At 29.7% G+C, this 19,097-nt stretch overlaps 2 protein-coding genes across 2 annotated transcripts in view; one reads left to right on the forward strand and one right to left on the reverse strand.

Annotated features, from left to right (window-relative positions):
- The window catches only part of Lmpt (Limpet), a gene marked incomplete at its 5' end in the record, with an annotated part of 767,445 nt that overhangs the window by 294,411 nt on the left and 453,937 nt on the right, over positions 1–19,097 (reverse strand).
- On the forward strand, positions 9,041–13,038 carry LOC106683007 (adult-specific cuticular protein ACP-20). The gene is made up of 3 exons (XM_014424208.2): positions 9,041–9,081; positions 12,208–12,537; positions 12,606–13,038. Exons 1-3 carry the CDS (start codon positions 9,067–9,069, stop codon positions 12,888–12,890), a joined length of 630 nt encoding a protein of 209 aa, XP_014279694.1. The 5' UTR covers positions 9,041–9,066; the 3' UTR covers positions 12,891–13,038.

Raw genomic sequence — 19,097 nt, forward strand, 5'->3', positions numbered from 1 at the left:
CTTCGATCTTCTCAAACATCTCGGTGAATTTGTCTTGAATTCTGCTATAGCGTGCCAAGAAGAAGGAATAAGATGTAACACGTGTGAACTGCTGTAACATACTATCTTTATTAGGTTCGGTACATCTCTTTATATACATGCGATCAGCTGATCTCCTCAGTCATAGAAGTAACAGCTGACTAAGGCTGTAACTTAGTAATGAAAAATAGTAATTTGTTCACTATTTAACAAGCATCATTCATAAGAAAGTTCTAAATTAGCACATTTATTTTCGTATCAGTAGTCATTTTTAAAGTATAATCTACCTAAATTTAGATTTAGTAAGATATTTATAACTTTAATTAACAAAGAGTGGGAAAACTAATGTGTGATATTTAATCGTAGAACCTTCTGAAAGTCACTAACAAATGTTGATCAGAAATAATTCATAAATAGAGAGGGAAGTTTTTTAATCCAAGTAAAAAAATTAAAGTATATGATAATTGAGTAAATAATTGAGAAGCTCTGCATCACGTATCATTTAGAGAAATAAACAGACACGGATAAAGAAATATAAAATTGGAGAAATATAAGGGTGGAGATGATATAAAAATCATAAAATTTCCGAGATAGTTAAACCTTTTACAATCATTAGAATATGTTGAAACTGACATGATTGTTTTATTAAATGGTTTCTTCGAACACTCTTGATAAGGATTTTTTTCTTCGAGGGAGAACTCAATTTTATATTTGTAATAGTATTAAAATACTTTTAAATACTATTAGACAATTTTAAATGCTATTAGACCATAGAGTTTGATTTTAACAAATGACAGGTTTAGTCCTTTTTTGTTACATATATATCTTTGCTTATGTGTTTTCTTACCATTTTATGTTATGTTTTTATACCTTTTAGTTTTTTAACCTCTATATTAAGGACACCACTACTTATTAAAGGACAAAGAATTAGTCACCATGACCGTCCTGTATTGAATGGTTTCACTGTACTTAGTCAGAACTTCAAAGTTTTGTGCAATGTAATTAATTAATTTCGGCCGTTTTTTGTCTTAAAATACTTTTACAGACCTTCCTATAACTAGTTGTATATAAAACTGGGTACCAAGTTACCTAGGGTAACAAACTAAAGTTAAATAATAATATTTAACTTATTATATATATTTATCAGTTGGATAAAATAAAACAAAAGTTGAATGTTATTCCTCATAAAATAAAAATATTCAATCAGTTCATTTTTTCAAGTAAATAACATGATAAAGTATAACAAAATTAAATTTCAATTCACAAATTGAAAAAGTGGAACACGTTTCAAAGTCAACATTTACTACCAAAAGTATAATGTAAGTAACATATAAACATATATTTTAAGAGATTTGACTGATAGAAAAAAATATATGTAACTTATGTTTGACAAATAAATTGTAAGAGATTTAGTTCAAAGCATTTCTCGAAAACCTTGGCTGTGACATGGATTTACCTTTCTAGGACCACTATTGACCCTGACGATTCTATTTGGCATGGAATGTTTTTCACGCAGATTAGTTTCGCTATTCAAAAATTTTGTGCGGTACAAAGGTACTGTTGTCTGATAAAGCCATGGAGATTTCACTAATAAAATTGTTCAGTTCGTTGATCTTGTCGGTCGGATGTAATTTGAAGAGAGTTGATTGTTGATTTCTTCCTTCATTTAAAGTTCATTTCTCAGGCGTCCTTGGCATTCCTTTAACGTGAGCAGTACGGAGATGGTCAGTGTCCCTAGGCTTGCCAACTTCCTTCGACTTCCTAAGAGGACTTCAATGCAGATTCTATCAAAACTATTATTGCTTTAATAATAAATGAATTGAGAATCTGAGAAACAAAAAATATTTATTATTGTATATACGTATTTTACATTTAAAGTTTATTCCAATCCTTCAATCCAAATTCCTTCGTAAAATCCTCAATGCTCCTTACTTTTACACAAATAAAATCATCCATAAAGACCTATATGTTTGAATATGTATCCGATCTAGCACGAACCAGATATCAATCCTTCCATTATAAACTCCCTAACCACCCAAACCCACTAGTTTCTAACCTTCCTCTTTTATTCCTGACAATTCTCCGAAGCGATCAAAAAGAAGTTGGACTCAAGACCTTCCAATGTATTGTAGAAATGTTATTAGAGTGGTACCAAAGGCTAGTTTCTCTACAAGGCTGTATCATACCATTATAATCCAACATTGAATTTACTAGATGTATTTTTATGTAAATTCAGTAGGAAATGACAATAAATAAATTTAAAAAACATTTAAAGATTATTAACTATCTTGAAAAATAGTCGAAGATGATTAATAAATAGAATTTTGTAATTATTTTTATAATGAACACCTTAAGATAGTAGGAAAGTCCGAAATTAAAAGGAATATTTTATTAATGTAAAATTAATAAAAATCAAAGAATGAATCAAGAATGCTTCTAAAACCCAGAAGGAATTAATAATAATAAATAAAAGCAAAAATATTGTAAATTAGAGCCTTGGATATATAAAACTACTTAATAAAAAATATGTTAATACCTATAAACATTTTGTTATGTGTATTTCATAAATTCAGATTTAAATAATTGAATTGTCATTTTTTATTAGCATTTTTCTCGAACTTAGCTACCGGACTCTCTAATGATTATTCCAAGTAATAATTGACAATTTTTCTACAAAATAAACATCGATTATTTATAGTTATAGTTCTTTTATTGATTCATAACAATACATCATCCTCCTAATATTAATAATTTGGCTATATTATTATTTATTTATATTGGTTCACATTTTTTTTTAAATTTAGCTATGCACGCTTTTTCATTGTTAGTTATAGATATCTCTTATTCTTAACTAAAATTTGAATATTACAATAACTAAATTAAATTTCTAATGATTTTCATAATATAACAATAATCCTCATGGGCTTTCCAAAATAATATTGGTTGGGAATATAAGACACACACACAATTTTTTTTCTTGACAGTCTATCTAAAATATATGGTTGAGGTTCTTGAAGATCAGCCAACAATAAAACAATTGAATAGATGCGCCTTGTTTCGAGACTTCATTGTTCTCATAGCAAACCCCTACAGTGAAAGTTGAAAACGATTTAAAAAAAAAAAATATTTGACGAAAATTATTAGACCAGGGCAGAATAGCTGAAAAAAATTTTAATAGTTGGATGTAAGGTGTAAATTTATAGTTAAAATTGTCCTTGAAGATGGCCGAAACGTTGGTCCTTTGAAATGTTATTAAATCTTGTTTGAAATTTAAAGAGATAAAATTTATTAAAATCTGTTTCAAAGAATTAATTAGTTACTGAACACAATTATAGAAATACAAATTAACATTAATAAATATAAACGTTACTTACAATTGTTTAATAACTCTGTGTTCTACATAGTTATGATTTCACTAGAACAAATTTGTACAAGGTTTGTAGCAGAACTTAGTTTGAAATCGAGTAAGACAATTTTTTTTTTTTTGGTTGAAATAAAATGAAAAATAATTAATTATTCTGGGACTAGGTCCCTCTAGAACTATTATAAGGTAATTTTAATTTTACAACATATATTGGCCAAAACAGTGTGGCCAAACTTAATTATAACTAACACTAAAATTTCATATAAATAATTTAAGATACAGAGCTAAAAATAAATTAAAAACTAACAAAATACATAAAAACCAAACAAAAATGTAGTTACATCTGTACTATTATAATATCGGATTAGATTGGTAAAATAAAAGGTAATTAAATATACGGGTTTTAAAGGAGGAAAGGGTTGGTACATGAATTATTTTAGAAGGAATGGAGTTCCAGTGATATGGAGCTGGGGTAAAAAATGATTTATCAAACGCAGCAGTTTGGAGAGGTTGAGGGTAGATGTCAGATAAAGGGAAGTAGGTAATACGGGAATGGATTGTGAATTTGAATTAAAGGTTTTCTAGGATATAGGAGGAGCGCTGAATACTAATTACTTTTAATAGAAAGGAAGCTAGGAAATACTGGCATCGGAAGGATGGATAGAGCCACTTCAGCTCGGCCTAATGGGTTACATGCGTATTTTGGGTTTTCCATATTCTAATGGTTTATTTTTGCTTTTAGTTTATTAATCTGTTTATTTTTGTTATACATTTTATCAATTTATTTATTTGGAATACTAAAAAATAAAAAAAATGACTGAGTGTCGGCCAGAAAAACGGTAAGGATGTGAAAAAGAAACGACACACTAACCAAAGTTCTGCTACAAACCTTGTACCAGTTAATCTTAGTATATTATAGCTATCTAGAACACACAGTTATTAAAAAAATTGTATTTTTTGATCTTAATCTGTATTATGTAAATTTTAGGGTACATTGTAGTTAAAATATTCTTTAAAAAAAAAACATTAAAAAACAAAACAAAGGTATGCGAACAAGTCGTGATAGCGAAACGTCGACTCAATATATTGGTTTTACTGTTGTATAATCCTATAATTTATATTAACACATATATTTGTACTTACAGTAAATTAATAATCTGCAATAAGAAATTCCAACACGAGAAAAGCAATCTTCATAAATAACAAGTCATTTCTGAAGTATGTGAATATTCTTTTATGAGAAAAACATTTCATGAACTATTAAGTCATTCTTGATTATAATTTTTAAAAAAAAAATCTTTTCCAGACAAGTACGAGGTCTAGTCATGTTAGAGAGTTAGTGCTGAGGAATAATGGTGTCTGGAATTTTCGATTTAGGAGAAACTGAACCGCTTGCCTTCACAATGCAGCCAGACATCCCCTTCCTGCTCCGTTTATACTACAACCTCAGAGTATTCCTATTTATAGCACATAGTTGAAATAAGCTAATATAATAATATTTTGTTTGAAGTACATATTTATACAAATTCACTAAAGATTAGTGAAGTAGGTCCGCATTTACGACATACTACAAATTCACAAATCATGGCTAAACAAATTATCGGAAACTTAAAGAATTTCACTCGCAAGAATTCCTCTTCGCTAGTATTCAGAGGATGCTGAATGACTGAAAAACAAAACAAAAACGGAATACCCAAAAGCCATGGATCAATGCCATTTGTACCTATGGGGCGAGTGGATGAATAAGTTACTCTCACATCGATTACACTAAATATTTGGATAGTTAAAAAGGTTCTTATAAAATCTTGAAAGTCTAGAAAGAGATGAAGATGGCCATGTAAACAAGACGTTTGTTGTAAATTAAAATAGTTTCAAAAAGTTGGGTGAATAGTTATACGAGTTCTAGAATTGTTTCTCAGATTTGTAAATCAGATCATGTATTTATTATATATTAGGTACATTTTCATTATTATCAAACAGAAATAATTTTTCGATACGTAAGTATCATAGGACGGAAAGCTGAAGCAAAGAAATGTATATAAGAATGACTAGATTTAATTTACATGCGCAGTCATTGGATTAGATCCGAGGTCGATTGTGATGGAATTTCATTGGGCAATGAACTCTGACAAGAATGAGAAATATCATTAATGAGAGTTAGGGAAGTCAATAAAACGAAGAAAATGCAATAAACTAAAAAGTAATATAATCTTTCTGAGCTTCACTGATCGGTTATAAATAATTTTCATAATGAGATGCTAATACCGTAGATTAATAAGAGGAAATGGTCGAGGGAGCGGTTAGCAAATAAACAAAGACTTATTTTTTGCGCTGACGTTTTGATCAAAATTTTTGGCCTTCATCAGGGCTAAAAATGTATAAATTTAGATCATAAATTTCATTATGTTGATTTAAATTGTTTTTATTTTTTTAGGCATTAATTACATATTTTATTATGTTAAATCCATTAATCATCATTTACATTTTCTTCCGCACTTTTCATCATGTTTATTTCTTAACCACATTTTGCTTTTTAACCTTTTTATCAATTATTTTGTAAAACTTGTAAAAAACTATACTTAAAAATTGTAAAAAAAGTTAATTATCAATAATTAAAAACTACAATATTTTGTAACCAACATAAAAAAAAGGATCGAAGAAAAATACAGGATCGAATAAATTAAAATCGTGATTCTATAAAAGCGTAAATATTTATTTATTTTAGTGCCTAATTGCACTAATGTATCTATGCTATATCTTGTGATACTTGCAGACTGATTCTTTTCATAAGCCATGATCTAGTAGTTGAGTCGTTTTCATAACGGAAGAAATACAAATTAAATTTTTTTTAATAACTTTGCATTTTAATACCACACATTTTTATACAAAACAAAAGAAGTTTTGTTTCATTAATATATATGTAATTATTTGATGTTAAGAATCTCTTGCGTTATCCTGAGAAACAGGCGAATGTAGTTTCGATTCCCGTCCTCATTGGCCCTAGCTGCAAAATAAATTTGATATGGGCCCGCCAATCGTTTGTGATTACCCACACCCAAACTAGTACAAGAGCCGGGAAGAAAAAAAGGCAGTTATCTCACCCCAATTTTTGATTACTATAATGAAAACTAGATATAATTACTAGTCAAAATTGACGAGTCTGCCAAGCATAGGTTGGGAGAATAAAAAATGGCGGCTGTTTCAAAACCTTAAAAAAACCTTAATTTTTCAGTCGGAGCTCTATATCTTAAAAAGTACCAATAAATCTAAAATATTATTATTTAAAGAAGAGTAAATTTACTGAAATATTAGCCCTAATAGAGCTATTTACGTCCGTTAGTTTTCGAGATATAGCTTTTTAAAAAGCAAAATTTCTTAAAATATACTGAAAGATTAGTAGTTAGTTAATTTTGAGAAATCTATATCTCAGGAACTATGTGACGTTCAGATGTCTATTAGCACTCAAATTAAAGCTAGTTTAATGAACTATAAACAAGTTTATGACCTTTACCTTCGTAGGAATAGTAGTTTTCATGATATTTGCTAAAATAAATTGATTTATAGTTGTTCAGACAATAAGTTTGATTTATGAAAAACTTCATTCATTGGATGTACAGATGTCTGCCAGCGCTCAAATTAAAGCTAGTTAAATTTACTACAAAATAGTTAAAATTAATAATAAATAGTTAGTTTATCTATGTAAGAGTAGTAGTTTTTATGATATTTGACAAAATAAATTCACAAAATGTATTTTTATGAAATGTTGCTTTTTAAAAAGGTATATCTCGAAAACTAATGGACGTAAATAGCTCTATTAGGGCTAATATTTCAGCAAATTTACTCTTCTTTAAATAATATTCTTTTAGATTTATTGGTACTTTTGAAACAGCCGCCATTTTTTATTCCCCCAACCTATACTTGGCAGACTCATGAATTTTGACTAGTAATTATACATAGTTTTAATTAAAGTAATCAAAAATTGGGGTGAGATAACTCCCTTTTTTCTCCTCTTGGGCTCTTGTACTAAACTTTCAATGATTCTCTTATCCACACCATTAAAAAAATGGTTCGGTTTTTGGTTTGGTAAAATTCATCTTTTACTTAAATGGCCTATTTTATTTACAACTAGCAGACCCGGCGGTGCTTCTCAATTGCTGGATTTAGGGATGTAGGTAGATTTATTGAATACAATTGAAATTTTAATATAAATTAACATATTCAGTTATCTACACATTGGATTAATGATTTAATTAATTGCTTATTACATCTTTTTAGTCTATAGCGGTAAATAACATTATATAATAAAAATATATGGTAAAAAAAAAATTTCTTTTCTTAAAAAAAAACTCCAACAAGGGCCTGGTAGCTCTTTGGTTAAGACCCACTCTTACCAATTTAATCTCTATTGGCCGTGCCGGTTCGAATCCGGCCTGGGAAGTTGACTTTTTTCATTGATTGGGGGACCCTCAAAATGAAGAACTTTGACCCCCAACCATGCTTAGGCAATATAGAACTCCGAAAACAAGAAAAAAAAACTTGGGAGTGGTTCAGGGCTCTATAATCTGCACCAAAGGTCACAGATATAAAATGAAACATTAAAATTTTTTTTAATTTGAAACCAAAATTTATCTCTTATAACGGTCTTAAATCTAATTTGTAATAACATAGATAAAAAAAAAGCAAAAATTCAGCTTTCCGACCGTTGTCAAAATGTAGAAATGTAGAGGTGTTATGAACGATTAAACGAACAATAATTAACGGTAGAAAACAATGAGTATTTTATCTCCAAATAAATCACAGTGAAATTTTTTTGCAAAATGGTTTTTAGTGGTTTCAGATAACGAATACGATTTGTTGATTGTTGGCTTGATCTCCAACTATTTTTAATAGAAGCAGCAATATTTGTTTCTCATTATTCAGAAAGAAAACAAATTATTGGCGTATAATAACATTGAATAAAATTTATACTTTCTGAGCTTTGCACAAAAATTGCTTAGTTTTGTTAATAACCTTTTTTTTTTATTGGAGAAATCAGAATATCCTGAACATTTAGCGAAAAGCCCCATCAAAATCGGATGAACGATATGAAAGTTCATAAAATACGAACAAACATTGATTTTTATATGCTAGATGGAATGCTACGTTCTCAAGGTCGCATATATCATTTTAAACAAAAACTGCATATGCTCCGTTGGCGCCAATGAATTTATGATCGAATAGCATTGGTATTCATGGACTCCCTAAAATAAACTCCGATGGCTCGACATAGATCACAGACGACAATTGAAAATAACAATAAGCTCTCTGCACTTTTAATATAGATGAAACTAACTGTATATAGCGTGGAATCTTTTCCCGATTTACATCTATTGTTCCACAGAGCTTGACAAATCTTTTTCCATTCAGTAATAATGCCTTCCTACGTCAGGGACTGTCTTAGGCGCAGCGTGTCATATGCAGTTTAATTATCCTTGAGGACGGAGGGAAAACGGCCGAATCATGTCGGTATGGCAAACATTTAGGGGCTTGAGAAAGGTTAAGCAGGCGACGATGGGGGCGTCACGGTTCTCAATGGCGGGTTATGCGGTGTGTAGTATGCATGCGTTACGCAGCTAGTAGCAATATATATACCAGCCGGTGACAGTGGAGGACAGTAGAGCGAGACTCACCTTCCAACCATCAACATGTGCTCCATCAAGGTAGTATCAGTGATAGCAGTTCTAGGGTATAAGCTTGTCTAGTGTTCTCAGGATATCAAAATTTCAGGACTTGATAAGAAAACAAATTGAAGTTTTTAGAAGTTTAAATTTGAAGTTACAACAGTGGATTTTTTTAAAGTGCATGACATCTTGATTTAGGTTCAAACAAGTTTTCATTTCAAATTTAAGATGGTCTCCAAAAAAAACATACTTTGCTTTTTTTGATAATCATCGCTGGTCATACATTTTCGAGTTCTAAAAATTTTAATTTTAAAACTAGTATTTGATAGTTGAATGGTATCTTAGAAGCCTCTCACTTCAACGAACAAAGCAGTTAAAATATTCTTTACAATGTAAATTATAGATGGAAACGAAGTAATTGCGCGAAAATATTGTTTTTCGATAAATCTGTGTGTTTCTCAGCAATCTTCCACTCCAATTTCTTATGCGTCAAAGGATAAAACAAAGAAGAGGGTAGAAAACTACGGACTTGTTTTGTGTCAGTCTATCTTACTTTAACTGTGAGCCTAAACTAATGGTAACATTCCTGAGAATTATGGGAATACTACCCTTAAAATTTTGAGCATTTTTTTTAATTACAGTTTAAGTCTAAATCACCATTTCCAATTAACTTGCAATTTTTTTGAAAAAGTTGCACCTATTTTCAAAATTGATACATTTTTTTTATCTAATTCCAAATGGCCTAGTGGCTGTAAATTCACCATTTATCATACAATACTATTTAAATACCACAGGGCAAGATCAAACCGACTAAGGCTTGAACGCAATTTAGTTCTGGCATACTATTGATCCGAATTTATTTATTTATAGCAATAACAAAAATTAACATTTTTAAAATTTATTTTTATTGCTCCATTGTTGTCAATTGCAAGTCTAAAACATCAACGATCGTTCGGTAAACAAAGCACCAAATGCCGGTTCTAAACGCTTGCAGGTTCAAGAGGAACCAGCATGACAGACGACCAACTCCTATCGGTTAATAAATTTGATTAAAAGTTTTGTATTTAAAAAAAAAATCAAAATATAAGAAAATATCGGAAAAATGTTAAAAAATAATAAAAATTCTGAAAGATGGTAAAATTTAACAATTACATTCTATTTTTTTTTCTAGTATTTTTATTAGACACATGTTAATTACATTACCTTGACATGTATCGATAAATTTATATCTGTCGTAAAGTTTATTTACGCTCAATTCGTATAATATATAAATATAAAGACTTAAGTACAAAAGTCAGGAAAATTATTTTAAACACAGAGATTACGCATTTCTGTCAATTGGAAGCTCTCAAAAAATATCAAGCAGTGTTTTTGTATCTCAAGTTCCGATTGACTTGTGCCCAAAAATCGACATTAAGTGCATCGGTTGCAAATGCTTGTACTAGTAACAATAAATACACCATTCAGACGTTTGCTGTAATGTCGTACATTTACGTTAGTTTGCGAATATTTAGATCCATATATACAAATATGTTCAAAAAGGATTATTTGTAGATACTTAAATAATATTTGAAAAAGGAATCGATTGTATTGAAAAAAAAAAGAATATTGCACTGTAATGGACGATTTTAAGTATTTTTTTTTTTCAAGAGTGAAACACGGCCTAATTTCATCTTTGAATGGCTGTTCGTTTTAATGCTTTGCAGAGATAATTGAATGTAACAATAACCTTTTTAAACACTTGCCGGTACCATTGAGCCAGGGGTTCACGGTACTAGAGGCGATTTTCCTCCTGATTGGATACGTGTATAGGTTGTCGCATAACACGTCTTGATCTTGCTGCAAGAGCGCTGTAATTTCTCCAGCCAGCAAAAGACACCATGAGAAAGCGCTACCTACGTGCTAGCATGGTGCAACCTCCGTGCAAAGCGTGATTAACTTCTGGAATCCATGAGTCAGCTAGAATTATTTATAAAGGATTTTCATACCAATCCAAGGAATGCTCTGTCCCCACCGATTATTTAAAAATTAAATGCATCCATAAGTACAAACGAAACGATATTGCATATTAAATGAAACAATAATTAAATAAATAACTGCATATAGCTTCGTTCTTGAGCTGCAGTCAATACTATGAACGCTGACGTTTCTTATAACTCAGCAAAAGGTGAAATCCGCTTTTCAGTTCTTCCTTATGTTACAGGAGTCCAACTTCTAATAAACCTCAAATGGTATTGAAAACAGTCGTAGATATTTTATCACAATGTTTTAAATAATAATGTCTTATTAAGTTGCAACCTAAGGACTAAGACGGAAGTGGAAATTAAATTTATTTAATGGAGACTATATCCCTGAATCTGACTTTTTAATTAGCATGAAGGTAATCAAATGGTTTTTTAATTTCTAAACAATATGGGATACAACAATAACTGATTTAGGATTTACCGATAATGTACTTCAACAATTCAAAGTCATCTTCATTTGCTTCCCTGTTGATTTTAATTCACTATTTTCTGGAATTGAGAACATTGGTAGTAATAAAATAAAAGGTCGGGTGGTATTTTCAAATAAATATTAAAGCTCGAGTATTTTCGGAAAATATTATAATAAGACTTGTCTTATTATTTCTGTCCCCTCAAAGTAAATCATAATTTTATTTTAAAGTTAAAGGTTATGCTCAGTAAATTAACAAATTGATGACTTCCATGCTAAACAGTATTGATGAATAAAATGAATTATTTTATTTATTAAACGGTCAATGAGTAAATCTTTTAGAATAGTTTATCGACTAATATTATTCAAAAAAGAATTAGCTCCATAATTAGGATCCCCTTACTCTGCGTTTACTAAAAAGTGACATATTTTTATCTTTCTGTACATTTTTCTCAGACTCAGGCCCTTCCGCGTATTAAAAATTTCTATTTTTACTAAGAATCATACTGTAAAAAAATATGACTTTTATGGTAATTAACAAATAAAAATTAGGGTAATGTTAACAAAAAAGTTATTAAATAATTATGATGAATTTATCCATGCTATTCAATGTATAAAAACTTGAAAGTAGTAAGCTAAGTTCGATCTTCTAAAACGGTCACACTGCCCTTAAGTGTAAGTTGAATCCACAATGAATATGTTCATTAAAACATTTATTACGAAATGTTGCAGTTGTGTATAGTGGCGGCAGTGCTCACCGTAGCAGCATGTTACCCAGATCATGGACATGGCGGCGGGCATGACGGAGGATTCGGTGGTCATGGAGGACATGGTGGATTTGGAGCAGGACATGGAGGCCTTGGCGGCGGTCATGGAGGACATGGATTCGGGCTGGGAGGACATGGAGGAGGCGGCCACGGAGCTCATGGTGGATTGGGTGGTCACGACGGCGGACATGGAGGTCACGATGGTGGACATGGAGATGGTGGTCACCTAGGAGGTCATGGAGGTGGTCACGGTGGTGGTCATGGAGGTCATGGTGGAGATCATGTCGACTACTATGTAAGATATTTCAGGTTTTAATTATATTAGATTAAGACTTAGATATTAATATTAGTTTTTTGTCGTAGGCTGCTCCTCACTATCAGTTCGAATACAAAGTACATGACCCTCATACCGGAGACGTCAAGAGCCAGCAAGAAGCCAGGGAAGGCGACAAAGTGAAGGGATTCTACACCTTGAAGGAAGCCGACGGCACCCTGAGGGAGGTTCACTACGAAGCTGACCACAAGAACGGCTTCAACGCAGTCGTGAAGAGGACAGGTCACGCTACACACCCAGCAGTCTACGGTCACCACGAAGAGGGCGGTCACGGAGGTCACGGTGGTCACGGCGGAGGACACGGTCACCACTAAGGCAACGACTACTTAGGCCCCAAATGATGTGATATCCGACCTAGCTTTACCTCCACATTGTGTATATTTATTGTTAGCTACTTACTCTTGTAAGTTTACCAAAGTTATGTTTTTATTTTGTATGATCGTTAATATAGATTGAACTATATATTTAATTATTACTTACCTTTGCTATCCCTAACTGTTTCTAATCTACAAATAATAGAGAAAATAAGATTTAATATTACAATAAACTGGTGTAATTAAATCAAATTATGGAATGTCAAACTAAAAGATATAACAATTTATCAATAATATAATAAAACATTGAACCAATGAACTATTAGAGCAGCTTCTCTTTTATTATTTCATTGCTACTCGTTATTTAAATTGATACAATGAAAATAATTTTATATCCTAATTTTTATGAAAAAAACAGCCTCAATGGCATGCTAAAACAATATAAGATGTATATACTACAAGATTTGTATGAAATAACATATACTTTTTCTGACTACCAAAATTTTACGAGATTTCTTTAGAATAAACATTGATTTATTTATTTTTTTTAATGCATTAAACTTTACGAATATTAGCTTAAACCACGATATTCTGGTCAATGGTGCCTGCAACCTCAGAATGTTTCACTCTCAATCGACCTTTAATCAGAATAATATTGCTCTGAAATTGCTCCCAAGAATATCCTATTTCTTGTGAGTACTTTCTGAGATAAAAACTTTCTTTTTTTGTGTAATAGTTAAGTAAACGAAGTAAATGTTTAAGAGTCGGCTTCAAGATTTTTCTTAAACTCATAAACTCAAGGAGATCCTTAATTCTAATAATTTTGATAATTGCCTGCGGGCCAGAACATTGGAGAGGAATAAAGATACTTTATTAAAGGCATTTGAAATTTACTTTGAAGTAACTACTCTCAAACAAAAAAATAATATATAATATTTTAATCATGAAATGAATATACCCATCATAACCTATGAATAATACGTTTAATAATAATATCAGGGCCCTATTTCATAATAAACTACATACTAATAATAATATTTATGTAGATTTAATATAATACAATTACACTGACTTGTATAATAGTAACTTGTACTTATTAAATAAATCAAATTGTGTCCTTGTATAGTCTCAACACTTTTTATTATATCAATAGCCCAACGTTTCGGCCATTTGGGCCATCCTCAAGGACAATTTTCAAATATAAATTCTCATCTCACATCAAAATTTAAAAATTGTTTTGCAGGCTATTCTGCCTAGGTCATTAATTATAAGTCAAACATACCCTATTTTTTAAAAAATCATTAATTTTTAAAACTTTTAATTTTTAATTAATCCACACTATTACCACCATATAAACAAACTATTTAACTATTTACTATTATGTAACTTGTACTTTAGTTCTTCATAACTGCTGTAATATCACTGATAGTCATCCCTATTATGAAAAAATAAGTATTAGTCTTAATACTACTTTTTTTTCTATAGGTGTATTTATGAACCAATAGCATTAGTTTTCATTATGAAATAGGACCCTGGAAGTACAATATTTCGCATCTCCACATCTCTTTTTTTTAACATAAGTAGGTAGCTAAGAATTATATAATAAAAATTATATATAATACAACACAGATACTTTAAAAAATAATTAGATTTTTTTTTCACAATATGCAAACAACTCAACGAAACGTATCACATGTCATTACAAACAGAGTTTTTTAAAGTCCGGAATAGTTGTTGGTTGCCTTCAGGACAACACTATCACATGGCAATGTTCTATCACGAAATATTAAAAACTAGTCTTTTGTCTTTACTGCACATGCGCTTAGGTGAATTTGTTCAAGAAACCATTTGTTTGTAAGAACAAAATGGAACATTCTCCATTGAAGCTGGTTTTGAGTGAATCTGTGCATTATGGGTTAATCGAAAGAGTGCGTACAACCGTACTCTTTTTGCATGATCCTTAGACCCAACGTCTTCTAAGTGGATCATATATTGATTGTGCATCCCGTTCAGGAGGAATAGTTGATGCAATATAACCCTTCGATGGTCTATACGTTGATTAAATTCTATAGTGGCTCTATAACACTGTGTAAAGGTTCGGTTCAGGATCAAACATACAAGATTGACTCGCCTTCACCTATCATCTATATGCCAACATAGTAACAACCATCCAATAGCAGATGCATGTTGTGAGAATGTCCATTCCACACACAAACAACTAAGATACCAGCAACCATTCCATTAACTTCAGGGGGCGTTGATAGTTGAGCTAATAAGGTGATACTATTTCTTCTTAGCATCAATTTATCGAAACATATATGATGTTATAATCAGAATATACTGTATGTTATGATATAATTCATAATATTAATGAGAAATTTAACTGTACATATTTTTTTGTATTTAATTATTTTTTTTTTAAACATAAGAAATCAAACTAAAAGAGATTATATGCATATTCATTTCCACCCTGCTGTGAAATAAAATTCGCTTACTTAGAATAATTTATTTTCTTTTTTTATAGTTGATAAATTACTTTTCATATAAATCTTAAGTATCGTCAATTGTTTAATAATATTCTTTTCACTTTTATATATAGGTTATTAGACCCTGTGAGATTTAATGTCTACAAAAGTGAGATTCAAAAATTATTTACTAGTAACAATGAATATTTTTTGATGACGATTCTCTTTTAATTTCTTACCATAAAAAAGTACCAGACACCTCTAGAAAAATCTCACAGTAACTGAAATAATTTTCTAAAGTGGCGTCATAACAAATAGTCATGTTTATATAAGGTTAAAAAATGGTGTCTTCAGAAAAAAAAATTAAGTATTTTCCTCAATGATTTTAAATAATTTTCCTTTGTTGTTTACGAATTTCAGGTTAGCCTCACCAAGAAATAAAAAAAAAAATCAAAATTACGGAAATATATATTTTTTTATTTAAAATATAAAACATTACATTCGAAAAACTAAAGTAGAGAAAAAATAAAAAGTCACTTTTCGGTTCTCTCCGTTAAAAACTCCTTTCTAACTTTACGGCTGAGCTTAAAGAAAGAAACTATTTTAAAAATGCCAGATATAGACCTAGGTCAAACCGAACAATTAGAAAGGATTTTTCACCGAGGGCCGATAGTTAAATTATTAGTAATATTTTTTGGAATGATTTTCAAATGATATATTTTTAGCGGCATCCCAGGGACGCCAAAAAATAAAAATAAAATGCACATGTCTTTTCTTTAATTTTCTAAACTGTTCTGAGCTTCAAGATATGATCAGTTTTCTAGATAAAATTGAAAAAAAAAATACGTTATTTTTTTTTTTTAACTTCTCTGTTTTTTTCCTCGGAAAATTCTTTGTTGGCTGTACTAAAATTGCTCATAGAAAAGACGAAACGGTCATTGTGTCGATAAATTCACCTCATTTGGTTTATGTAGAAGACTCATCAAATATCAAAATAAAAGGCAATAAAATCACATGGTTGTATCTGTATCACCTTCAATAATATTAAATAAAATATGTTTTAGATATTGTTAAAAAATATGAATATTTAAGTGTTACTATCAATATTAAATTTTTCTAAAAATTTCAAGAATCTTACAAAGATCACGAATCTCACACGAAACTTATTACAATCAATTTTCACTTGAAGCTGGGAAGCCTTAATAATAGTGTACAAAGAATGTTTTGAGTCAATATTAAAATATGAGCTCGGATGCTATGGTGTTAGTACTCGATATAATATGTTAGATTATCAAAACAAAATAGACCTTTAAAATTGTCTACGCACATCACTGATAGCACACTAAATCTTGCTCTTACATACGTTATTTTATGAATTTATTAGCTTAATTATTATTAATTTATTATCATTAGCTGCAATTATATTATACAGTTTTTAGTACTCTATATATTATTTTTTCTATATTGTTTTCATGCATTACACATAAATTCTATCTAAGATTTTAGTTTTTTAAAGTAGAATTTTAAAAATTAAATCATTAGTAGTATTTTTTGGAATGATTTTCAAATGATATATTTTTAGCTTATAAACCTCCACAAAGTTAAAATAATTAAGTGTTAAAAAAATACAGCATTTTAGATTTATTATTTGTGTATATTATTTCGGCACTGTAGATGTTGCCACATGGTCGAATCACAATTGTAAAAATTTACTGTAAATAGAAATAAATGTCTAATAATTTTTTTTTGTTTCGTTCAGGTAGAAACTAAATTTATGTAGGTAAAAATTAAAAAAAAAAAAGGATAACAACAATATTATATGCCTTTTTTTAACTGGATCTAGGTCTGAGTTAACAACACCAAGTTTTATAACTTTCATAAAAAAATTATTATTTTACAAATTGTTTGTTTCATAGTGAACACTATGTATGACAGAAATTAAACACATTTTTCAAAATCTATACACTTCTAGCTTTTTAGCTTAGTTGAATGTAACTAAGGTCATTTAATATCCACTATCTATCCAAATCCATGAAAGTATTACATTAGGTATAAAATAGGAGTAAAACATGAAATAGAATTAAAAATAACATCAGTTTTTGTTTTTGATAAATTAGAAGCCTAATGCTTCTTAAGTTGATTTAGCTTTCAATTTAATATTAATCCGTTTTCTTGAATAAAAGTTAAGTGTATATCATTTATTGTTTAAATTAGTAAGAAGCCAGTTGTTTCACTCAACTGATAAAATAAATTTTCTATGAAAATTAAAACAAAAAAGATAGAAAACTATAATATATCACAGCTTATATAATTTAACACCATAGTCTAACCCCATGAATAAATTGGGGGTAGGAAACTAATCAAAGTTGTTTTAAAATATATGATTAGTGAGAGACCAGTGATCCTTTCGTATTAAAATTAATTTAATATAATTTATAACAAACTATAATAAATGAAACATAAATATAAAGTAAAAATTAAATGTTTTAGGACTATTTTACTTCCTTAGCGGTGACGTCTTCTTATCTATTTCATGAGAATAGTTGTGACCTAGATTTCAGGAATTAGATGAGACAAGTTTTAATAATCTATTGCCACCTAAACATTGCCAGCGATCATTTTTTTCACATCTGGTTTTTCCCATTCCTATTTATGTTTCAATGATTTCTACTGTATAAATAAGTGTTGTATAGTAGGTAGTTCAGGGAAATAATATAACAGTACACCCACCTCAATGTTATTCGCATAATAAGTTACTTAAAACATTTTAAATAGAGAATACTACATGATATTAAAAAGCCATAAGTAATTATCCAATCGTATATGAATTAATAAGTCAAATAATAATGACAATTTTCGTATCAAACCAACAAAACTTTTGAATGTGAATGTACAAAATAGAAACCAGATACCTAAATAAACAAAAACACCTACAGCAACAATTAATTGGTTTCATGTCATAATAAATATCATCTTGCTGATGAATTTTTTTTTTTAGAGTTGGTTAATCATGATGGAAGAAATAAAATTACAGAAATAAATATATATTTTTTAATAATGTATAATTAGGTAGTACAGATAATGATTAAAGATCATTCTATCAAAGGTCAGTATACATAAATTATATATAAATACATTTGGAAAAATATAATAATATAATATAATAGAAAAGTAATTTTTAAAAATTTTTTTTTTCTTTAATTTTTTTTTATTTGCATCTGTAAATGTACTTTACAACCAGCAAATGAGATGTTCTATCCAGGCATGGCATGAGGGATATAGATGAGATAGGTCCATAAATTTGGCAAGCATAAGTCCATATGGGTTTTAGTAAGTAATTGTATACGTTAAGTTTCTGTCACAGCTATAATTTAGAACGTCTGTGAAGTAAAGAATATAATTGTCTCAGTCGGAAATTAAGCGTTTTACGTTTTGTCTTGACTTGTGGGCCCTATGTCAACCTTCTGTCATAGGTAAGTCCTAAATAAGTTACTCTGGTATAGGGTGATTGTCAGAGTAAACTAAAAAAATATACAATAAAATTTTGTATTGGAACATCTATTTTACCCAGAAAAGTTTAAGTCTTAAAATAGACTGAGTATCTTTAGTACAGCATTTTAATTTGACAACAAAAAAAAAACTTTATTAATGAGAAGTAAATACATTGAATTTTGAGGAAGTGCTCCTAAATAAATGCAACACATACATTGTTTATTAATTACATTTATAATTTCAATATTCG

Source organism: Halyomorpha halys, unplaced genomic scaffold (assembly GCF_000696795.3).
Source record: "Halyomorpha halys isolate HHAL.00 unplaced genomic scaffold, Hhal_1.1 Scaffold458.1, whole genome shotgun sequence".
Classification (NCBI taxonomy): domain Eukaryota; kingdom Metazoa; phylum Arthropoda; class Insecta; order Hemiptera; family Pentatomidae; genus Halyomorpha; species Halyomorpha halys.

Bases quoted from the DNA above. Each gene is read 5' to 3' on its own strand.
- LOC106683007 (XM_014424208.2), top strand. The intron at 12,538-12,605 runs GTAAGATATTTC...TTTTTGTCGTAG, and splicing joins GAGATCATGTCGACTACTAT to GCTGCTCCTCACTATCAGTT.